We start from the raw sequence: 26161 nt of genomic DNA, 5'->3' as shown, positions 1-26161 counted from the left end.
AAATCGTAGTCCATGTTAGACTTAAACCGGGATTTTTAGGGTTTCCAATCTTTTGTTGACTATTTGAAGTGTTGTATAGAGTGTTTGATGGAATTTTGTTGTTATTGAATAAACATCATGTTTTTAAGTCATGGTTACAATTATTGATAAAGCTTACATAAGGATAGAACTTCCTAGCCAAATTTGCTAGTTGTGACAACTGAAGGATGTTGATTAAGTTTGTTGTCATTGGATGAGCATAGGTTACACTATAACATTAGGGTTACAAGCATCACAGAAGAGAAGGTTTACATGAGAATAGAATTTCCTAGCTAAAATGCTAGTTGTGACAACTTGGGTCTCAACACATGAGTTTGAGTCAAATTTGAAGTTCTTTGATTCGGCTCTAAAGTTTCTTATGAAATTCATGAAGCTTTTAAACTACTTCACAATAAGGGCAACTTGAGATGCCAACTCTACGAAACATGCTTTGAAGATCAATGGTCTTAATCTTCTCACTATTCTTGAGGATATCCACATGATGTTCCCAGTTCTCGTCTATAGAGTCAAGAAAGTTGAGAACAAGCACAGAGTTTGGTTTGGTTGTCTTAAACTTTCTCATGTCATTTATTAGGTAGTTAAAACGATTAAAAGTATGAGTTAGAGATCCATTCTTGAGGGCAAAGAAATACTCATACCTCCTGTATATCATCTTTAATGTTTCTATTATATATTTGGTTGTGTTACAGTTTTCAACTATATTATAGACTTCGTAAGGCAAGGCATTACATATGGTAGCCCATTCTCAGACATCCAAATTCACTTCCTTTTATCATCTGGATGGAGCGTTTCCTTCAACCACTGTGCTTATGGGAATGTATATACTTTCAGTTGATGTTTCATTCATGTTGTAATCCATGGTTTCAAGAACCATCATGGTTTGCTTAACCATATAGAGAAGTTATTGTCATTGAAGGGAGGACATTTATTAGAGGCATGAGATTTGAAGCTTGAATAAGTTGTATTTGTTGAACTTGAGGAAGATACTGATTGAATGAAGAACATAATGATTTGGAAGATTCTAAATTATGGTATATACCACTTGTTGGTCTGGTAAGCAATGATTCAATCACTATAACACACAATGAATACTTCGAAAAATAATGTATATTAATAAATTACTTCAAATTTACAGAGAATGAATCAAATAACTTATTATGATTTGACACACTCTAACAAAACACCTTACAAAGAAAAATTTTATTTTTTTAATCAAGGTAAGACATACAAAAAATAAAACCTATTACTTAAATAGGTTCGGATGATAAATGAAATCTCTAAAATTAGAGTCTTCCACAATATAAGGAAACTAATCCTTATCCATATTAGGATATATCTCAATGACTATCCTTTGAGAACACGTCTTCAGTCAACTAGTCAACTGCATATCTTCAAACGATTATGGCTAATAGCACCAACTCAGCAGGCTAACTGATTCATGGTTGGTATAGTAGATGGTTGCTGAAGTGCTTTGACTCATCAAATCATTGGTTTTGACTCTAACAATAAGTATTTACGCCAAGTTGTCTTGTCTTTTAAGAATACATCACCAAATTCATGGTTGGTATAGTAGATGTTAATGTTGACGTGATCAGCTTTCACACACGTTGATCCAATCAGCTTGTCAACATGCAGCTCGACTGATAATACTTTGATACTAACCAAATCATCCGGTTTGGAACTAAAAAAATTCTTGCTTAAGGTATGGATGCAGAAATTAGGGATAGGAATATGAAAAATATCAATCATTTTATTTGTCAACGTGAGGCTCCATTAACAGTAAAGTTCCTCAGCAACATCGAGTTTCTTGAAAACCCCAAATCTTGGCATGAATGGAGTTGATGGCATTGCTTGTTGCTTGCAGAATGGTTGTTGATCCTCATGTGATGTTGACTATTGACATTTACCACTTAGGACCTTTTGTTCTATACCCCTTACGCTACTTGAATGCCGAAGTGAAGATGTACAGTGGCGAGGATTTTTTACCAACGAACTCCTTGGACTTTATTACATTTATTGTTGAGGTTTTCTCATCACATATCCACTATGTAATTCATTATATACCAAATAGGTCACTAGATGACGAGTCGAGGTTTGTAACCTTCTCTCATGAAATTAATGAGTTCATAGAAGATGCTTTAGCTAACAGGGGTGTGATAAGTATGTATATTTAACATAAGGGGACATGTTTCATGAATAGATTTATGAAGTAATAGAGGTTGTAGATGACCCTAAAGTAGATCTAACATATAATGAAGCGGATGTTAGGATATTTTTGAAGGTGGATAAGGTTAAAGATAGTGAAGCGAAGGAAGTAGAGTTGGAAGATTATAAAGCAGATGTGTCATTTCTGAAATTTGAGGAAGAAGTCCATGGTGTGGAAGAGGTTTGGGTGCAGGTTCATAAAGTGGTGAGAGAACTATACAGGTGTTTGTTTGTGAATGTAGGAAGGTGTTGTCGGTGTTTTTTGCAAATGTGTGTGTGTGTGGGTGGGAGGGGGGGTTGTTGACAATGGAATATGGGAGTGTTGGTAGGTCTTTATGAAGGTAGGGTGATGGTAATGTGATGGGAATATTTTTAGACAGAAAAGTGTGTAGAAGATGAGAAATTTTTTAGACATAAATTGTGTGTAAAAGATGGAAATATTGTTGTCGATAATAGAATGTGAGAAAGGTGTATGTAGAAGATGGAAATTTTTGTGCAGATAATAGGTTGGAAATGTTGGTAGTTTTGAGATTAAAATAATTTTTTATGTAATATATTGTCAAAGGGTTTCTTAATTTTAATATAGAAGCTTTTGATGTTAACCATTTGTCCATCTTGTATGTCATATTTTCAAATGTGGTCATTTTGATAATTGGTAATACAAATATGAAATTATATAGTATTGTTGAGTTATGCAAGTTGTTTGTTCAAATGTAATTATACTTTATTGCATATATACTTTATTTGGTCTAAAAATTTGAAATAATAGCAATGTACCTAATTGGTGTGAAAAATTAATTAGCAATACCAATGTACTTTATCATGAACATAAATAATAGCAATATACTTTATTTGGTATGAAAATTCGAAGAAATTCATATGGGTCGATTTTTGAAATTATCAATTCAAATTTCAATAACAGTAGACGTTGGGGATAAAAATGGACACGAACACAATCTAGAAGACAACTAAAATTGGTTTTTGGTAGAAAAAAAATCATCATGTGGACAGACACATGTTATGCCACATTGGACCAAAATGTCATGTCATCTTATACTTTTATCGGGACAAATAACATTAGAGCAAGCCAATGTGAGACTATCCCATTTAGTAAAGGCTTCGCTTCTTAGATTGGAGGTCCGAGTTCTAACCCAGACGTTACAATTTCATGATACTAACTTCTAACCACTAACCATGTTGTTCAACAAAAAAAAAAAAAAAAAAAAAAAACATTAGGAGCAATAGGAGAAAAGAAAGAATCAAATACTAAAAACGTATTTGATTTAGGCAGTTTTTACTCTAAAGTCTTGGACTACTTTTATAGGGTTGGAGATCACTCCACATTTCCTCTTGCCATCAATGTGGGACAAAATATTCATATTTCATTATAGCAAATACGAACATTTGATTAATGTGTTTATTTGACATTCTAGTTTTCTTTACGAAAGAATTAACTGCAAATGCACTCACTCTCCTCCTTTTAGGAAACATTCACAAGAAAGATATCAGCATCTACTCCATATTCTGAGAGCAGCTGATGGCTGATAGCTGATAGCTATGCACCTAAATTTAATGTCTATAAAACTCAAACTGTTGTCAAGCTTGGTCATTGACCAGCAAAATCAATGTATGTTATAAAGTACAGATTTCAAAGTAGGAAAAACAAGAATTTAATGTTACAAAGTACACATCTCAAAAGAAAATTTGTAATCTCATAATTAGCTTAAAATTTTGAAATAACTGATATGATGTTTAGCCTCCAAAAAGATAACCAGCTGCTTGTTCTTCATTTCCATTGAATAGCTTCAGAGCTTGTATGACTGAATTTCTATCAAACCCCAACTCAACAAGCTTCACAATTTTGGCTTCAAATTCAGCTCCCTGAAACCCACAACATATATATATATATATATATATATATATATATATATATATATATATATATATATATATATATATATATATATATATATATATTGAAATTCTCATTGGACATACATTAAATCATTAACAATTGTATTAAATAAAAAAAGAAACTCACATGTGCTGGCCCGCTGCTGGCAGGTCCTGCAGGTTGTGATCCGGATGCATCCTGAAAATTTATATTTTTTTATAAAATCATGACATCGTTTTTTTCTAATACTTTTTTAACATTATTTATCGAGACATCACTTCACTTGATAGAATAAAAAGAAAAAGGTCTTACTCCGGAGCTAGAGGCTTCCTTCAATTGTCTCTCCTCATCCAAGTAGCGATTCGGGATGTCCTTTTCTGTAAATTAATTGACATAAAAGGTTAAAAATGTCATATTTCACAACCCAAATCTGATGAAAGTGTAATGAAAAAGTTTGTAACCTTGCAAAAAGGGCACAGAAACTTCGCCTCCACCAACTCTCAAGACATTGTCTTTTAAATCAATAATGCATTGATGCTTACGCAGCATATCCAATCCAAACAGGAATTCCATGTTGGGAGAATCCAACACCAAAAAGGAACAGGGATAGAAGATGTTCCCAATCTACCATACCATCATTTAAAAATAACATTTAAAAAAAAATAGCAAAAATGTGAAATGAATTTAAAGCAAAAAGATTACTTTGATTGGCGCAACGTGTATCCGACCAAGGATCTCTGACTGACCAACTCCTTGAGCAATGCCCTTGTAACGGTTGTCTAAGAGCCTAAGCAATCTGAAAAAATACCATTTTACCCTTACGTTCCAGAAAACAACAAATTTCATCGATTTTAACATGAAAGAAAAAGAAAAGGATAGATAGGTAAAAGGGTAATGTCTTAATACAATAAGCCATGTTTCTTTAAGTCAGTCCATTCCAGATTAAGTCAAAAAGAAAAAAACTGAAAGTAGAATGTCGTTGTAATAAGAAGAAATGATGCCCTAATTAATAATGGGAAAAGAATGCATACCCCAAACGCTCTGCACAGCTTTTTGATATTATAGTTGACTGTGCTCCACTATCAACAAACGCCTGAAATTTGTTAAGCAAGACCTAAATTACTACTCATCTAACAGCTTTGGTCCAAAGAGTTTATCAACACAGGAATCAAATGATATAGCAGCTGGTTGGTATTTGGCATTTGGTAATGTAAAACATGTCAACATGATATTTTATAATCATTACCTTCATGGGAATGCCATTAACTTCCATGTCAACATATAACATAACCTGCAAAAGTAATTCAAATAAGTGTTGGTTTGCTATGAACTAGATTTAATTGTATTTGTATGTATATAGGTGGTGTGCTTGCTTATAACTTAAAATACATAACATACCACTTTTGCAAAAGCTTCAGGGTTGTGTTCTAGTGCAGCAGCCCAATTCTCATCAATACCTTTCTGTAAAATAAGTCAGAATGAGTTTATAATTATATAATATTTTCACGAGTGAGAAAAAATGAAAAATGATAAATAGATCCACATTCACACACCTGGCGGATTGCAGCTTCAATTTTCTTTTGTGCTTCCACATCAAAAGGGTCTGCGTAAAGTAGCTCCTGTGTTTTGATTTTTGATTTTTGATTTTGAAACAAACAAAATACCATGAACAGGGTTAGTAGATACAAAATTACACATGATATCTGCAAACATGGGGCCCACAGTATTCCTAAAGCAAACTACCATTAACGCAGGTAGCCTAAGAGAACACAAATATGGAGCACTAGTAGAATTCCTAAAACAAATCATAGAGCAACTTGAGCCCTATTTCTTACAATTTATAGTAATGTCATCTAGATGCTCATTAGGTAAATTTTCCAAAGTAAAATGTCCTATGGAGAAACAACTTGAAAGTACAATGCTATAAGTGGATTGAATTTTCAATGTATACCTGTTGAAGCACACATCTTCACAATCAATTTGTTAACTTTAGGGTTAAATGCCAAAGGGCTAAATGTAAGAAATAGCAATGATCTTTTATTTATTTGCTTATTATAGAATCTCACTCTCGTTTCCTTTCAAATCTTTTTCTTACTATGGAATTGTGCTTTGAAAGAAAATTGTTTTGTATTTAAATGACATTGATATAATTGGGTAGATTTTTCTAGGTTCACTAAATATAGGCCCAAACGTCTAATTAATATACATGAAAGAATGATGACACGCTTATAGAAATGGAAGGAAGAGACGAACAAAAGAAAAATTCATAAAAAGTTAAGAACTTAATGCAAAAAGCATCTTTTCCTGACTTTCTCTATTAAGTTGTTCCTTTCTGCATTAAGTCAAAAAGAAACAGTATAAGCAACTTACCATCTCTTCCTCCTGTTGCCTACGTAACTCAGATCTCTGACGATGTCTCATCCTTAAAATGTCCTGCAACTTATTCAGGTCATTCCCAAGAACAGCTTGTGCCAACTCAGGATCACTCTGTTATTCACATCAAGGATCAGGAACACCACAAGATAAATGCACGTGTGAGTAGACAATCACAATTTTTACCTGAAACAATTGGGCCATCAAATTCGAATTATTCCTCACTTGCTGCTGGAATGCAGCTGCATCTGCAGCAGATCCATCGGGATTTAACCTAACTTCATTGCTAGAACCCCTGAATTTGATGATATATCTATAAGAAACCATCATCACTGGATGTCTAAATCAAATCGAATTAAAAGCATACCTTGCTGAAGAAGAAGAAGAAGGACTGGAAACCATCATCACTAAATCACCATCTGTAACACCCAAACGACTCAGTGTCTCGGAATTCCCCATCTCTTTTCCATTGTACAGCAACTGTTGTTGCTGAAGTGGTACTTGAGACTACAAATGAAACGATGTATGTGTGAAATTTCTAGTGAAGTATCTAATTTAACCCTTGACAAGTACAAACTTAGAGATCAAATATCAGATTAAACCCTCGTTTGGCAACGATGAGTTTGGATAAAGGTAATTACTATTAGTAAATTCAAAATCTCACCTCAATTTCAAGCAGGGCTTTCAAATTTTCCACCTGTTGACACAATAAAGTTGTAGTTTTTGAGATGGGGCCATAATCAAACAATTAAAACAACCGCACAGAAAGTTTTCTAGGGTTTTGAGAGGAAGGATGTAAAGAAAGAAAGAAATTTTACGGATTCGTCGCGATCCACTTCCAAAGTAATAATTTGTTCATCGGCCGTCATTACAGTGATCTTCATATCTTCAGCGATTTGATTGAAACTTCTCAACGAGGATTTGCTAATTTACTGTGGTTTCTTGTTGAAGGTTGTTCTTGTTGACCTCAACAAAACCCGGGATCACCAAGGGTTTTAAAGTGATCACCATTTATCTTTACAGCCAATAATTATCCTTAATAAATATTACAAATAGGATAATCACACAAAAAAATGTATTATTATAAAATAAAATTAAGACTAAATTATTATTGAATTAAAAAATGTAATGTATTATTATAAAATAAAATTAAGACTAAATTATTGAATTGGTACATGTGTTTTATATGATTATTTTGTTTTATATGTAAAAATCTAACTCATAAATAAAAAAAAAAAAAAAAAAAAGGTCCCTAAACTAGATTTGATAAAAAAAAAATGTAAATGTCTATCTACTAAAATTCAAGCTTTAGCTATAAAATTGAGTTTACAGTGAAAGCTAAAATTTCACTAAAATGAATTTGAAGTTTTATGTTATAAATGTTCAAAGACCATTTCGACGGCAATCCTTGAAGGTGTCAGATCTAAGCGTATGATAATAGACTAAGCTAAAATTTCACTAAAATGAATTTGAAGTTTTATGTTATAAATGTTCAGTTGCGGACAACGTTGGAGCACGTCAAATCATAATAGATTAAGGTCGAGTCTCATGTATCTGCGTTTCGAGGGCATATGATATTATCATCTTAGTATTACTCGGACAAAATTTATATTGACTAATTCTTTAAGCATGAGTTCTTTCAATACACAATCATCATTGCGTACATGTGGATGTTAGTTACATCACTATGTTATAACTGTCAATGAATAATCTATCAATACCTCACATTTGTCTTACTTCATTACATTCTTCCTTAAAATATAAGTGACGGGATATTTTGAATACAATAGTATTCATGGAAACGTAAACATGTAAAACTGAACATGAATTAAATCAATAGTAATTGTTTACGGTAAGATCTGCATTTAATAATCATCACATCATTTTAAATTTCATATTGTATTTATTCTTCATATCAAATTAATTAATCTTACTAAAGCTCTTTCTACAGGTAGACATTTTCATTGTAATCTGTTTTTTAAAAGATCATAGACGTCAAAACGTCTGTATATCTTCTTCTCCAGGTAGACATAGTCCAATGTCTTTCACAACTATATGTCTTCTGAAGTGGAAACACTTGCTTCCTTTCTTTCTTGTTAGTAAGGATGTAGGACTACTTCCCACCCACATGCAATGTTCATTTTTTTCTTAATTCAAAACATTCATCCTCTTCTTTCCCTTATTTCTTTGTTTTTTGTATTACTTTTATTACTTTTTTTAATTAATTAATTACGTGAGTAAGTCTTCACATTTATTCTCAAATAAAAAATAATTTAGTTTTTGTTTAAGTTTCATATTTTAATTGGTATTTTACTTTTGAATTGTTTTATATATTTATAATTTATATTTATTTTAGCATACTACTTACGTTAAAAACAAACTGTTTTTTCTTACAAACTGCTAACGTTTGATCCACATATTTTTCTACAGATATCATCCACAAACTGCATATATTTTACCTCTTAAAAACAAGCAACGCCTAAGTCTACTACATATTTAATAGGGCAAATGTCATATTAGCCCATCAAACTTTTCATATTTGTTTTAAAATGTCATCAAACTTTTTTTTTATACATTTAGGGAATAAACTATCGTTTGCCCTGTTAAAAAGATCACTTGACCCACTATAACAGGTTTTAATCTCTCAAACTGCTAGTCTCATCTCCTCCAACCTCCTCTCACTATAACAGTTTTCCCCTCTCCAAACTTATCCCCAAAACTAAATTCAAGTACTTCAAGTTTTAGAATCATTTCGTGGTGAATCGGAACAATCAACAATCCAATACATCTTCTTTGTGAATCGGCATACCAGAAACGTAAATCGGAGCACTAGAAATGTGAATTGGAACAATCCAATTCATCTTCTTCGTGAATCGGCGTACCAGAAACGTGAATCGGTTTAGAGGCTCAAGAAGAACACGCCTACCCATTTGCGGGGGCCACAAATGTGAAGGACAGTCTTGGTGTTGTCCCTGTTATTGGTGGGGCCGTCACCTGGATGGATCTTTGTTGCGGTGGGAGTGGGACCGATGGTGAAAACGAGTATTTATCTAGAGTCAACTGGATGTATGGAAATGCCTTGATTGCCCAAGTATTAAACAGGTCTCATTCCAAACTTAAGCTCCTTAAGTTTGACATCAAAACAGGCAAAACAAAATGCATCTTTGTTGAAGAACACGACAAGTGGATCAATCTGCATGATTGCTTCACACCTTCGGATAAAGGAAGCGGGTTTTTATGGGCCAGTGAAATAACTGGATATAGTAAGGGATTTTGTTTAATGTCCGATTGATATCATGTATTCAATTGAATAGACTGTCAAGAACATAATTAGGTTTTCCTTTTAATAATTCTGCTTTTCTCCTCTATTCATACATAATGACTGCTAAAATTAAGCTATTCTAGTTAATGGGTTTGCGGTAAAGGATTAACAGTTAACGCGGGAAATAAGAAATGCATAAAGGTGTTAGAAAAAAAGAGATATAAGAATTGCATAGAAAGTGTTCGACAAAATGCTTGAAAGAATAATTTGGCCTACATCAAACCTCTTAAGTGTTAAGCCTATTTATCAAGTATACGTCACCACATTTTACCTGGTTACCCGGTATCTGATCAAATAAGGACCTTTTAAAATGGTAAATTCGGACTTCGTTCCCTAAATCTACAAAAAAAAAAAAAGTTTGGTGACCTTTTAAAACAAACACGATAAGTTTGATGGACTAATATGACATTTGCCCTATTTAATATTATACAACTTAGTATGAGAGTCTTACTTTAATCAGGCCAACAACTTCATGTTACCAAAGTTCCCTCTAGTGTCACTCTTAACCCAAGTTCCCTCTCAGTGTCACTCTTAAATGACTTTTTAACGTCTAGTATGTACACTGCAGCTTCACTTGCTACTTCATATTCAAACTTCACTGTTGAAGTTAACTATGATATCAAACTTAATACTCTTGCAAGTTGTCTTTATTTTGTTTCATGAGAACACGAGCCTTCACTATAAAACAAAAAATGTTTTTGTCAATTTAAAAATTATCATGTAGTTCTTCACATTTATCATTTTCGCAAGAATCAAGACTATCTCCAAATACTTGAGATTGTTCTTGATTATTTTTGTTTTTGGGTTTTTGGAATAATCATGATATCATATATCAATATTCTTTTATAATACTTATATATATATATATATATATATATATATATATATATATATATATATATATATATATATATGGGTGTGTTCGGCAAAACTAACTGGTAGCGGGTAGCTTTTGATTTAGGAGCGTTTTGTTGAAAGCTACTCCATGTAGCTTTTGATTTTGGAGCGTTTTGTTTATGCTAAAAGCTAAACGCTCCCGTCGCCGAACGAGACTTTTTCTTTTTTACTAACGTTTTCTTAAAAGCTAGAAGTCAGAAGCTCCCAAAAGCTGCATGCCGAACACGCCCTATATATATATATATATATATATATATATATATATATATATATATATATATATATATATACACACACACACAGGGTGTTTGGATTTTTTGGAATAAGCCCGATAGAATCGCATACGTGTAACTAGGACCTTGAGGTTAAATCAGTCATAAACCTATGTTCCAACCAGTTTGTTGTAGCATCCAAATTTTAGGATGTTTAGAACGTAGGAAAGGAGTGGAAACAAGCGAGAAAATACAAGGAATTGTAATAAGGTCAAAATGGTCATATGAGTTATGATTTTTCGAAGTTACTTGATACAACGTATTTCATCGGGATTTTTTGTGAAATATGAAACAAAATTAGATTACTTGTTAGCCAAAGTAATGTAAATGAAAGTTGATGTCTACATAATTACGAAACCATAGATATAAAGAATGTCAATATAATCTTTATGAAATATAAAGTGAATATAGACTACGAATAAGTTGTTAGGATTTAAAAGAAAGTTGTAATAATTAGAATTACGAAACCGTGAATATAAATAACGTCGAAAACGGAGCTTGTATGTGAAAGTTACAATTTATCGAATAAGGCGAGAATTTACCTACAAATATGACGCGACTCCATAGGAAAGTGACACGTGGCAGCACCTGGACCAGGCAAACCTACCAACCACCGCGACGTGATGAGTCATTCGATACTCCTATAAATATGAGGCAAAGTCTCTTCATTTGCTACATCTATCTCTTGCTCTCTCCAAAGAGTTTCTCTCTCACCCTCGAGCATTTCGGTCCCTCGGGATACAACTTCTCGTTCTGTAGTTTAATTAGCGAAACTTTGGAAGTTTCAAAAGAAGAAAAGAAAGTAGCCATTGAAGTTCTGCTTGCAAATATTCGGACTTCGTCGAAATCAACTATAACACCCCAAAATTTTCAAAACTTTTTCATGCTATGGTTTTAAAAACATTCAGGTCTTAACCCACATTTAACAAAAACCGGTCCCACAAAAAAACATTTACAAATTTAAAACAATTGGTGTTACCATTAAGCATCAATACAACCATAGCAAGCCAATAATAATTACATCAATATAATTAACAATGAACTTAACAACTTCTACTCCATACTTTATCACTCGACTTCTAACTTCCATCTATCATCATCTCTCCTTAAAGATAACCTGAGATACATGGCATTAAAAAGATATATGTAAGACAATAATGTCTCGTGAGCTACGTGGGTTTGTGACCCAAAACATTTATCACATTTTTACCAAAAACATTTCGTCTTTGCAAAATATAGTTTTAGACCATAAAACATTTTCAAGGATTTTCAAGGAAAACTCATTTCATACATGTCATAAATATCATTTCATATCTTATCATTTCATTTCATCTCAAAAGCCATATTTCCATATTTCATTTTCTTTTATCATTAAGGGCTAATTTCGGTATTAAATCGTTGACATTTTTATACTTAGGGTCTACGTCCAATAAAGGAACCACTCCCGAGTCTAGACCAAGGTGAAAAGAACAAATCAATCCACCAATGCATCATTTCCATTAGGACATCTATCTCACGAATGGGAGGCGCCACCCGATAGATTCCTCTAGTGCCTCTTACGAGGTATCATGGCCCGGACAGTTTTCATTTCATTACTTTCCAATTCTTTTCATTACTTTCCATTTCTTTTCATTACTTTTCATTTATTGTCATTACTTTCCATGATTCACTCATTTCATATGTATTTATCAAAATACTCGTTTCAAAACATTTCAAACACATTATCAAAATATTTGTTCTTCTAAAATGTTACTTTCTTTCAAAAACATTCTTGCCTTCAAGGCATTCTTTCAAAAAATTCTTTCCAAAATCATTTAACACTTTCACTTCAAAAAGTTTCATATATCAAAACATTAATATTTCATTATTATAAAAATCATTTTGCCATGTACCCCTAAGTGGGGAAAATGCCAACGCGTATTCACCTCAATCACAAGAAGATTTGCTAGTCCTCATTTAGTTTCTTTCCTTAGATAAACACTCTAAATCGCCTCCTATATAACATTGATGAACATAAGTCATTAAAATGACAAAAATACCCCTCATGGATTTTTATCATATAGATATCTCCCATAAGCTTATTTACTTATTATTAGCTTATATATAAAGTTTGAGGGCAATTGGAGGTCATTTACAAGGTTTTCCACGAAAATGATACATTTAACAGACTATTTGACACGCCCCGTGTACAAACTACAAGTCACCATTTTGTGCAGAATTTTGCTAAAAACTTTGTAACTTGTTTTCTAGACCTCCAGTGGCTACCAAACTTCACCACAAGGTTTTTATGGACATAATAAGGACTATCAACTTCTCAAATACTCAATTAACCCTTATCCTCATGATGACTTAATCATTAAAACCTTTATCAAAATGTTAAGTTCATAATGCTTTACAAACACTAAAATGAAAGGGTTAAGAGTTCAAGCTGATCAAAAACACTCTTTAACCAATATGACTTATTCCCAAATCATTTAATACATCATTGGGTGTTGTCAAGTAGATAAGACCACCGTTAATCTCATTGCAGGTACTTAAACTAACCGTGGAATCCTCAATTCCATTCCATGTTTCCCAAACTGCCCTTTAGGCTAAAACAATCACTAGAACCACTTATAGATCAATATACTCTTCATGTTTATGTTCCAATTCCATATGTAAAGTGTCAATTCATATCCATTAATGTCATTTACCTCTTAGATGTCAACCATTATGTAATTATAAATAGATTTCCCAAAATGTCCTTATGGCCAATTATTCCATAAATTCAACTACAGATCACTCGAGCTTTCAAATTCTTGCATTCAAATCATATTGTTAGTACCAACTCATGATTATGAGTGTCATATACTCATCAAATGCTCACATTCCAAGAATTTCATTGTTTTCATCACAATTTATCACACAACCATCTAAAACCCATGTTTATGCTTGATTCTACCGTCATGGATGAATTTGAGCATTCCAATTGGTTTTATTGCTATCAAATATCATCTAGGTCATAGAATCCAATCTCATTTCATCATCAATTGAAATATTCCCAAATTTGGGTTTTCTAGGGTTCATGGAGCTTTTACCCAAATAATCAAATCCACCAATACGATGATTGGATTGAGATTATAACCATGGAAACCCCTCAATGGAGGTTAGAAAACCAAACCCTAATCATCTATTGAGGCAAAAATCCACATTGGGGGTTCAATCCCCAATGATGAACTCGAAAAATAGAGGTAGTTGAGAAGGAATTATACCTTCTTGGCCTTTGATTGCTTCCTTTCTTGCTTGGATGCTTCAAAACTCCACTTGAATCAAACCCTAGATGTCAAGGTGAAACGACCTAAAAAAATCCAAGGTAAAAATTTCATTTTTATTATAATTAAAATACTAATGTAAATTTGTTCAAAACATTGAAAAGCATTTCAAATAAAACAATTATCAGAGTTCGATCCCAAAAATCACATATTACGGAAAACACGAGTGTATGCGCTGCGATCGTTCCATTCTCTTTTATTTGAAAACTGGAGTACCTGAAATAAAACTGAAAACTGTAAGCACGAAGCTTAGTGAGTTCCCCAAATACCACATACCAAACATACAGTGGGCCTCGCCCGGTCATCGGACCTCGTCCGGTCATCGGGCCCCGCCCGGTCATCAAGCTAAGCTCGGAAAGCATATAAACACATACACAAATAATATACATAGCATACAAATAGGTTTTCCTAGGTTCCCGACCTCACCCTGCCCTCAGTTACTGAAGAATTCCTATTAATGTCAACTAGCTACCTCATGAATATAGTATTATGCAACAGAGATCAGATAATCCTTCGAGTAAAAGACTCAACCCTAGAACGGTTGGACTCAAACGAGAGTTGCACAATAGGGTCCAGTCCATCACTCTGAGATTATCCAGCATGTGCCACGTGTGACTTGGCATATTCACTTAGTTGCTAACTCACATTGTTCAGAGCCCCACAAAGCACAAAGCAAGCAGCATTCAGGAAACGAAAAATCTAACCAGCACACTCTATACAAGCCATTTCATCTACTTATCAGATATACACACTAGCATGCAAAACTAAAGCTCATACAATCAGGCACATAAAAGGCATCTCTCCTATCATATAATACTGAGCAGATGAAAAATAACCGAAATTCTTGCTTATTATGACATAATAAGCAAAAAAAACCAAAAAAAAGGAAAATATAATGTTATAATCAGGTAGATGTACAAAGTACAACGCCTTTATAAGAAAAAAAATTGAAAAAAGCTATATTGTATTTGAAAGAGATGAAAAGTTGGGATGTTGTTATTTCTTTCTTTTAGCCTGTTAACTATTAGCATCCTCTACTTCCTTTTCACTTATGCAACATATTTTAACATCAACAATGAAAGGCTTTGCATCTACATCACCCATTCTTTCTAATCAAAATCCAACAAAGTACAAAATATACAAAAAAAAATTAATAAATAAATAATTAGCATGTAAACATGAAATTGTGAAAATCCAAATAACACTTACCCTAAACAAAGCATGCTTGCCTACAAGATCAACGACCTATAGGATCCCTCTGTTTATAAGAAAGAAAGGAAAAATATTAACCAAAAGAATATTTTTTTTATTGACTTTGTATTGTTTTTTACTAAAATATTTGAATTTATTAATCATAAATAACTAAATGTAGTTGAATAGAAGGAGAAATCCTTTTTTAATAATCATTAAAAAAATGATAGCAAACAAATAAATGAAAGTATATTGACATTTCTTGCATCAACAACCTTGGGAGCATAGACAACTAGCATAAATGAAGGCGTATGAAAAGAGACGAAATCCCCGAACACCAAGCACCAAAACAACACCACACCTGAAAACACCAACCAGGGGCAAAATAGTCACCATATTGTAAAATTTTCTACCAACAATCTTGAACATAATAATCCACCTAGAGCACAAACACACCAGAAATAAATCCAAGAAACTATGACAACTGCCATCATTAAAATAAAACTATAGGGATGTCCTGGCAGCCATTATATCATCATCATATGCAACTGAACCCCAAATCTTTTAGGAAGCTTTATCTCCCTTGTGCCTATAATGTAAAGTACCCTGGTTTTCTAAGTGAACTTGAAAAGTTAAATAAATTCAAGCTATCAATTATTCCTAGAGCAATCTTTTCTATCTTCATACCACCTGCAGAAAATATAAAGAGGTTAAGATGTTGTAAAACACCTATTTGGTTTGGAGTAAAAAAGAAACCGATGATTACCTTCAAGATTGTTTGAGATGACCTAAACATGCAGTTAATTAACCTACAGCTCCACAAGCATTGTTGTAAGCATCCTCACAATTTTATTTTCACCGGTAAGTCTTCTCTTTCACACCCACTTAATCACCAAGCCTCCTTGTAACGTCTGATTCCTGGTACGCATTTAAATTATAAATTATTCTTTTTCACATAGCAACTCGACGAGTTGGAAGGCCCAAACTCGTCGAGTAGAGATTGTCAGAACCGTGTAATTTAAGTGACCTACTCGACGAGTTGAGAGGCCTCAACTCGACGAGTAGATCGACTGGGATGAAACCCTAATTTCCAGGGTTTTGCACCCTATTTAAAGGACTTAATCCCTTCCCTCAGCCTCTCATCAGCCTCCCTGAAGCCCTAAATCGTATTGTGAGCTCTTTGGTGAGAAACTTGAAGTTTTGAGTGTATTTGTGTGTGTTTTTGTGCTTGGAAAAGGAGTTAGAAGAACTAGAAGTCATCAAGCTTGAGGAGAAGCATTAGATTTGGGATTTCGTCCATCTTTGGCAGCTTTCTGAGGTAAAAAGTCCTTAACTTGGTGATTCATAGATTAGATCTCTTTTAGTTATGCTTTATGGGTCTTTTTGACCCAATTGTAGGAAACATGATACCCTTCATAGATCATATGCTAAGGATTCCTATTTCCAGTGATATTTGGCCCTTAGAATCATGAAAAAGGGTCTTAAACCCGTTCTTATCCAAGAAAAGACCATGTCTATGGAAGTAGGTTGCTATATCTCGAGTTTGGGTCAATTTGAGGCATGCAAAGCCATCAAGTTATCAACTTTAGAGAAATAGGTTATAGAAACAATATGGATCTGTATTCTAGAATCTTAGATCTGAGGAAATGGCTGAATAGACTAGAAATGCAAGGGACTAGGCGAGTTCATAGAGGAACTCAACGAGTTTGGTCGAACATTCCCGATTCTGTTCATGGAACTCGACGAGTCCACAAGGGAACTCGACGAGTTGTACTAGGAAGTCTTGTTTCTGTTGAGAAGGAGGAACTCGACGAGTTGGAGGAAAACTTGACGAGTTAGATCGCGATTTCACGATTCTGTGATTCATGAGAACTCAACGAGTTGAAGGGTAAACTCGACGAGTTGAGTCAACTCTGAGCGTTGACTTTGACTTGACTTTGACTTTGACTTGACCAGAGTTGACCTTAAGGGTTATGAGTATGGAATGGTATCTAAGGGGTTGTTTTGGTCCAGGGAGTGAGTAGAGCTGATTCCGGGCAGAGATGTTTCAACTATCATCCGACAGTAAGGTGAGTTTCCTCCTGGTTTGAACGGGTCAAAGGCACCAAGGCCGGCCCGTATATGTTATGTGTATCGATTAGTATCTGAGTGTGGGCGGGGCCCGTATCTCATAGATAGTTGAGTGTGGGCGGGACCCGTATCTCATATCATTATTTGAGTATGAATATAGGACTGGTTGATAGATTTGATTATACTTGTTGTCTGTGTGATACTTGTATGTATGCTTAGTAGCTGAGTATGGGCGGGGCCCGTATCTCATAGTTAGTCGAGTGTGGGCGGGGCCCGTATCTCGTAGTCAGCGGAGTGTGGGCGGGGACCGTATCTCGTAGTCAGCAGAGTGTGGGCGGGGCCCATATCTCCTAGTCAGCGGAGTGTGGGTGGGGCCCTTATCTCGTAGACAACAGAGTGTGGGCAGGGCCCGTATCTCCTAGTTAGCCGAGTGTGGGTGGGGCCCGTATCTCCCTGAGTGTGGGTGGGGCTCGTATCTCCTAGTAACATGATTATTTGTATGGTATGTGGTAGATTGGGGAGACTCACTATGCTTCGTGCTTATAGTTTTCAATTTTGATTTCAGGTACTTCCGGTAGCAAAGGGAAGAGCTCGGGATGACTGCAGTGCACACACCATGATTTTAGCTTGGAATGTTTTTACTCTGATATGTTTAACAGATGTTCATGATGTTTTGAGAAACAATGACTTATGATTTTTATGTGATGATTTGATAACCATGGTTTTATTTATAAATTAAAACGAAAATTTTGGACCATATTTTTGGGACGTTACACTCCTACACTTAAATAATTGGTTTTTAAGTATAGTCATATGTCTATTTTTCATTCAAAACTAATAATTGTTTTTTTAATTAGTAATTAATAGTAATAATACATGATTTAAACTTACCTGCTTAAATTCTTTTTATGAAAAGAGAGCAACCTCATTGGTGGAATTTCAAGAAATTTCATGATAATCTTTATGGTTTCCATTAACATATCCAAAGAACTTTCCCTTTTAACGTTTGCTGATTTATGGAGAAGTAGAAAATATAATTCCAAATTTTGAGAGTTTTACTCATTTGGATTCTAGTTGAAAAGAAACCATAAGAATTTGGTTGATTTCACCCATTAGTTTCCTCGTCTCCTATCTGTTAAAAATTTAAAATATAAAAGGAAGATAATCAAGTACCTGTTAGAGTGTGGTCAAGTTGAATGAGAGTTTTACTCATTTGGATTCCGCTTAAAAACAAAGCCTAAGAAATCGGTTCATTTCACCCATTAGTTTCCTCCTCTCATCTTTGTTAGAAAATTAAAATATAAAAAGAAGAGTACGAAGAACCTGTTAGAGTGTGGTTGTGAAGCCAACCACACAATCATATTGATAAGAACCGGTCACCAGTGACCTCTACAGTAACCCATTCAAAATGAAGTATCATATTTAAAGGAGCATCTGAAAAGATGGAAAATGTAATGAACGTTATGTAAAAAATGGTAATTCGATTAAAAATGGTATAATATTTGAATATTATGACTTTTAAGAGTTATTGAATACTTGATCTGGAAGTAAAAATGGATGCTTATTCCAATAACACAGTATACAATGTAAACAATCCTAGAAGACATGAACTCACGATTTTAGCAAATCCCCTAAAACTAACACTCTTTATGTTATTTAATAGCCTACTTGCAGAATATAATAGATTACTCAATAAAGAAATCACTCGGAGTCTCAAAACTCGGATTCTTGGAACTTCGAACTCAGATTCACTGGGTCTAGGCTGCTGCTTCAGCAATCATTCAAACGATTTATCATTTATACCTAAAGAATTAAGCGAGAAGTAAAATCCAAAAGACCAAAAAGAACTAGAGAAAATCATTTCTTTTGTACCTGTGCTTAAGAAGCTAATAAATTATTTAATAAATTTACCATTTATAGTCGATGAATAACAATTGCGTAAGGGTGTGTGTCTGGAAAATTGCGACGGGACAATCACTCCTTTTCTTCTATGATAGGTGCCAGATCCTGTCAATTTCTTCTTTTTTAGCACCTATGACGAACCAATACAAATATTTAAGACAATTTGGCCAAAAAAACAGTATACGTTCTAGAGTCCGCCCATCAATCCCACACCAAAATCTAGTGGATTTTAAGAAATAATTATTGAGTGTGTAAACATCAAATGGATTAGAAGAAAAGTATTTATGATCACCACCTCATATTAGGCACATTGAGTGGGATACATCACTGATTTTTGACCTGCCTTTGGAGTTGAACCATCTACATCCTATTTCAAATAAAAACATCTTTTTACAGAAATCATAATCTGTCTTCAGAAAATAAAATATGTTTATCATTTGGTAAGTACTCACGTATGGGGTAGCTGCAAAACCACCCATCACAAAAAAATGCAACCAAAACCTAAAACATTAGATATTAGGTCCTGATGAAATTAGACGTGGGGTAAAAAATCAGAGTTTGATCGCGCTACTCAGTTGCTAAGGCTATGGTTTCTGCAGGTGATGACTGTTGCGGTGGTGGTGAGGTGCTTCGATGGTGCTCCGGTGGTGGTGTCGATCTTAACAACTAAGACATGCAAAAAACCCTATAAAATAAGAAAAAGGTTTATAGAGTACATCTAAAACAACCTAATGATGGGAAATCCAGGAGCGTTGGTAGCGGAGGAGGAAAGGAGGGGGGGGACGGTGTTGGACGACGTCGTTTAAGGGAGCGGGGGTGGTCGTTCTGGTGACGCTGTGGCGAAGAGACGGAAAAGATATGAAGAAAATGTGTTCTTCTAGAAATCGATGTAAGAAGCGATGGTGGGAAAACTATGGATTAATAGAGGGAAATGTATGTACTGATAGGGTGAAGGAGGCGGTGGGAACGATCCAATTTTAGTTTCAATCGATGGAAAAAGGAACACATGTATGGACACCAAGCCCATTTTTATTGGACTATACAGGCGGTGCCCTTTAAGTGCAGAAAATATTTAATATATATAAAAAAAACTTGTGGAAAAATGAATATTGCAGAAAAAACAACCAATGACAATGAAGATCTGTTCACAAATGGGTCTTACAATTAATATATTATATAATTAAAAGCATATATTAATTAACCACTTTACACTTAAGCATATTAAAACAAATCAGTAGCTTTTAAGCAAAATTAAAAACCTAAGAAAGAAAGAATGATGTTAAGGACTTAATAAAGGTGGTTCACGTCGGTGGTGGTTAAAATCTGAGGTAACATGTGACAGGCGAGGGGTTGCGGCTACTACCGGTCGTCTTCGTCACTGGAGATAGAGAACAACTGTCAAATCGAAAATAAAGACAAAATATAGGTGGTTCACGACGGTGGTGGTTGAAATCAATGGTGGCCGGTGACATGTGGGGGTGGTACTGAACTGAAACTGAAAACAATTGGAATCAGTTAGTGGTATTTAGTTTGGTTTCAGTTATTAGTTTACGACTTATTTAGTTTTTGGTTCTGGTCCGGTTCTAAATCGATTTACATGCCTACCGGAGAGTAGACATATTGCGTAATCAGGAAAATGGGAAAAGACGATCTAAAGATAGCTAGGGTTTAGTGGCGACGCCAAACATTAGCGACGACAAATGACGATTATGGAGGTAATATTTCACGATCAATTCTTTTTGGGCATTAGCGGTGGCAAATGTCACCGTTGTTGATGTTGCCATAAATAGAATGCACAAGGAGAGATGTTAGTCGTTTGATCGAAAACTTTATCAACGGGTAAGGTTCTTCAATCATCAATCACACGAATTTGAGTCAAAAGTCTTTAATAGCAACGCCAGCTATGGACGTGTTTGGCAAAAGTAGCTGTTAGATGGAAGCGGGTAGCGGTTAGCTGGTAGCGTGTAGCGTGTACCTGGTACCTGGTAGCGGGAAGATGTAGCTTTTATTTGTTATATGAGTGTTTGGCAAAAGTAGCTGGTAGCTTTTGAAATGTATAAAATTACATAAAAGGACAATTGATTAAAAATAAAAAAATATATAAACATATTTTTAAGGGTAATTATGGAAATTGATTTCAAAAGCTCAGTAGCGTTTTGTTAAACGCTACATGAAATAGCTTTTAGATTTGGAGCGTTTTGTTTAAACTAAAAGTTAAACGCTCGTACTGTCAAACGAAGCTTTTTGTTTAAACTAGAGCGTTTTGTCAAAAGCTAAAAGCTAAAAGCTCTCAAACGCTTCCAAAAGCTCCGTGCCAAACACGCCCTCTAACAACGACACAAAATACATATAATCATCAAATGTCGCCACTATAGATTACGTCCCAGCTGCATACGACTTCACCTCTACAAACGACGTGGCTAACACTTAGGTGTTGTTTGTTTTTCTGAAGCAAAAATTTATAAAGTCTGCGGACCACCTCTACAACCCTCTGCAGCAGAAGAGGTGGACCAAACGGCTGCAGACTGTAATTAGAAGCGTGTTTGTTTTTGTTAACATCTGCAGGCTGCTGCAGACATTAAAAAATTAAAATAAACTGATTTAATAAACCGAAACAAAGATTAATCATATTTCAAACAAAGATTAATGATATTTCAAAAAAGATTAATGATATTCAACAAACATTTAAGCAAAATTTATGATATTTCAGCATATATTTGTGACCTTTCAACAATAAACTATCACTATTATAGTTGAAAAACAAATAACATACAACAACAATAACAATTCAGCAACATGAATGCATCAAAAAAACAAAATCAACAACAATTTATGATTCAACAACATAATCTTCAACAAAGAAAAAAAACAAGAAAAAACATATAACAACATCAACGATTCAGCAACATATATGCAGAAAAAAAAAGGAAATCAGCACCAATTTATAATTACAAACGAATTCAATTGTCAATTTCCAGGATGGATAGATAGATAAACAGAATAAAAAAACGAATTCAATTGAATTCACATGCAATTTACCTGATCTGATCTTTTAGGGCCCGTTTGGTGAGGAGAACACAGTGGGACAAAACAGAACTACAACTTTTGAGAGGGTGTTTGGCATGCCTAGAATTGGAACAAAGTAAAAGTTTGACCAAGTCCAATGGGACAATTCACTGGAAAAATAGTCCCACCCAAAAAGGTGGAACTCAACAGAATACGTTCTCCTCTTTTCTCAATCTGACGAAAATATCCCTGGAACGGGTCTCACCTTGCGTCTCCGACTTTCTCGTTATCCATCATTCTTATGAAATTATCCTCTTCTTCAATAACATCGTCTTCATATATCAATTGCACACAGAAATTGATTTTTTCATATTACTGATTACCGATTTTTTTCAATATCATCGTCTTCAATCTCATCTCTGTCTTCCAGGATATCTGCGCATTCGATTGTATCATCCGAGGTACAATTTTTTTTTGTTAAACTTCATCTCTTTACTTACCTGATTGACTTCGATTTTTCTTCTACATTTCTTGATCTCTTGATAATCACCTTCATCTTGATTTGCTCTTTAGTTAACAGTTGATTTCTTGATAATCAATTGATTTCTTGATAATCAATTAACCGAGTTCTGACGACTTCCTGCTTAAGTGTATAGTTTCTTGATTTCTTGATTTCTTGATTATGCAATTTCTTCTTTTCTCATTCCCTTATAATTAAATATGAGCAATTTTGATTTTAAAAAAATATTTTTTTCCTCTGTTGCTACTCATGTTATCAATCCGAGTAATTTCCATGCAAATGGAATGGTATAATCTGTACCAATGATTACAAGGTAAATTTTAGAAGAAAATGCCCCTGAATCTTTTACCTCATTGGAAGACAAGACTATCATATTCAGACTTGATGAACTCCTGCAATGGGTTTATTTCAAATCTCCTGCCCAATTCATTTTTAGATACTAAATTTTAGATGAAAATGCCCCTGAATCTATGTAGCTGCCACTGAATATTTGTAGACAAAAATGCCCCTGAATATTTGTAGATACTAAATTTTAGTGTTAGTTGACTCTACCAACCTGAACAAAATGTTGTAGATTTCTTGTGTATAAAAGATCCTCCTTGACCTCCTTCCTAAATAATTAAAACAAAAAGATGAAAAGAAAAGACAGAAAGAATTTTATATTGTCAACAATAAAAAATAATGCATTATACACCTCAAGTATTCGAATAGAACCATTCTAGCACCTGTAAATCCAATGATAAAAAGAATAGCTCTTAGCTCTTTCACAAGAATTTATATTGTAAACATTATATTTATAAAATAATAAAATAATTTAATAAATATATAAATAATGTAGCAATGTAACGTTTCGATGTACTTTCTCAAAACTAATTAAACAAGAAAGATGATGAAAATACAAGTGTAGAAAACGAAGTGTTCAAACTATCTTATGACCCAAATAATAATCTCCAAGAACATTTTGTCCATCATTCCAAGTTTATCTTTTTGTCGGTATTTAGGAGGCTAAACATCATTTGTAAATTTTATAATTTGTTCCATTTTGGACAAAATTGCCCTTAAGATTTTGTTCTTGCACAGTTTTTTGTAGTTTTTATAGAGATGCATGTTAGTTCTTGGGAGGATAAAATAAGCAAATTATTGTTGCCCAGTTTTGGTACCTGTCAAGTTTTGTTGTAGACTTATTCGATTGTTAAGTTGCTCTTGTTCATTGTTGAGTAGTTAATTTTTTTACAATCTTTGTCTCTCAAACATGTTTCTTTAAAAAATAGATTATTTTTTTACATGCTTTTTTTTAATAAAAATTGTAGATATGGATCGTAATCATTTGCTCATGTTTATGAAACTATTGGAGAGTTATATTCAGTGTTGATGTGTCTAGCTACAATTAGACTTTGGTTAATTGAATGTGAGGAAAAAGAAGCTCAAATGAGAGCTTTAAGTCAAAGTACATTAGAGAATAGATTAGACACGATTTCGAAAAGGTCCATAGAAATACAACATATCACACGTGAAAGTGATGAAAATTGTATAACTGAGTTACGTATGGATAGAAATGCATTTGCACATTTATGCGAGTTACTACACACTCGTGGTGGATTATTAGACGATGGTTTAGTGACCATTGAGGAGCAAGTTGCTACATTCCTAAACATATTAGCACACCACAAAAAAAACATATGTATTCAAGTTAGATTCTATCGGTCGGGGGAAACGGTAAGTCGGTATGTTCATCGAGTTTTGGGTGCATAAATGCGTATACAAGAGATATTGTTTGTCAACCTAACTCCTGTTGCAAATGATTGTACGGACAACCGGTGGAAGTGGTTCAAGGTAACCACTATAACATTATTATGATATATTACAAATTAATATAAGGTCTTAACTAATAGTTAATATAAGATTTTAACTAACAACGAGTTAATATTTTCTTTATAGGGTTGTCTAGGAGCCATTGATGGAACTTATATTGAAGTTAATGTCCTTGACTCGGATAAACCAAGGTACCGAACAAGAAAGGGTAATATAGCAATGAATGTGTTAGGTGTCTGTAATCGTGACACGAATTTTGTCTACGTCTTAGCTGGTTGGGAAGGTTCGGCTACTGATTCAAGGGTTTTGCGGGATGCAATTACTAGACATAATGGATTGAAGATTCCAGTTGGTAAGCTAATACAATAATTACTAAATATTGAAAGTAAATATAGTTACATATTCATACCTATTATTTTATTTATTATAGGTAACTATTATTTGGCTGATGGAGGATATATCAATGGTGAAGGTTTTTTGGCACCATATAGAGGTACTAGGTATCATTTACGGGAATGGGAAGGTAGTACACATGCACCTACAAACAAGGAAGAATACTTTAACATGAAACACTCACAAGCGAGGAATGTTATTGAAAGGTGTTTTGGTCTACTAAAGAGACGTTGGGCTATATTAAGAAGTCCTTCATTTTATCCAATTAGAATTGAAGGGGTAATAGTCATGGCATGTGCTTTGCTACATAATTTTATTAGGACACACATGACTCTTGATTCGGAGGAAAACACGCCTACCGATGTCGAACATACGCCTATCGGGGAAGAGCAACCAAATCAATTTCAAATTGTGGATGTGGTTGAATCAAATAGTGAATGGACTCAATGGAGGGATGATTTAGCCGAAGAAATGTTTGATTCTTGGATGTCAACTAGATCCTAGTAGATTGTTTTTGAATGTTAGAACTTTTCTTTTTAAGTTTGTTATTTTTAATTATTATGAACGTCAACAAATTTGAATTTTGTGTATGTTTTTTTATTAATTTTAACTAAGTGGACGAATCATTTTAATATTTTTCATTTTTTTTCTATTTACCTTTGTTATATATAACATGTCAAAAGCAGGTAACAAATCATGGCAGATAGGCGTCAATGGACTCAAGAAGAAGAGGATGCATTGATTACCATCCTTCAAGACATTGTTGTTATCGGTGGTAGAGGTGATAATGGAAGCTTTAGGCCAGGAACCTATGATCAAGTCGTTCTAAAGTTGCGGGAAAAAGTCGTGGGTATTAATATAACAGCAAAGCATGTCCAAAACAAAATCAAACGTTTAAAAGATAAATTTTCTGCTGCATATGATATGCAAAATACAAGTGGGTTTGGTTGGGAT

The 26161-nt window shown here is 34.0% G+C and overlaps 1 protein-coding gene across 1 annotated transcript; it reads right to left on the bottom strand.

Moving 5' to 3' along the window:
* Nucleotides 1–3835: 3835 nt before the first annotated feature.
* Nucleotides 3836–7520, bottom strand: DDI1 (ubiquitin family protein). Its single transcript, XM_079061031.1, has 14 exons — nt 7330–7520; nt 7176–7208; nt 6879–7018; nt 6698–6806; nt 6509–6625; nt 5692–5757; nt 5537–5599; nt 5385–5429; nt 5170–5231; nt 4841–4934; nt 4600–4762; nt 4451–4515; nt 4286–4336; nt 3836–4125 (listed from the first exon to the last, which is right to left on the bottom strand). The coding sequence occupies exons 1-14, from the start codon at nt 7393–7395 to the stop codon at nt 3997–3999; spliced, it is 1203 nt and encodes a 400-aa protein (XP_078917157.1). The 5' UTR covers nt 7396–7520; the 3' UTR covers nt 3836–3996.
* Nucleotides 7521–26161: the final 18641 nt, after the last annotated feature.

The sequence above is a fragment of the Lactuca virosa genome, chromosome 7 (assembly GCF_052849685.1).
Source record: "Lactuca virosa cultivar CGN04683 chromosome 7, Lactuca_virosa_CGN04683_v6, whole genome shotgun sequence".
Classification (NCBI taxonomy): Eukaryota; Viridiplantae; Streptophyta; class Magnoliopsida; order Asterales; family Asteraceae; genus Lactuca; species Lactuca virosa.
The sequence above is the reverse complement of the archived record's forward strand: the minus strand, read 5'-3'. Positions and strand labels throughout refer to the sequence as shown.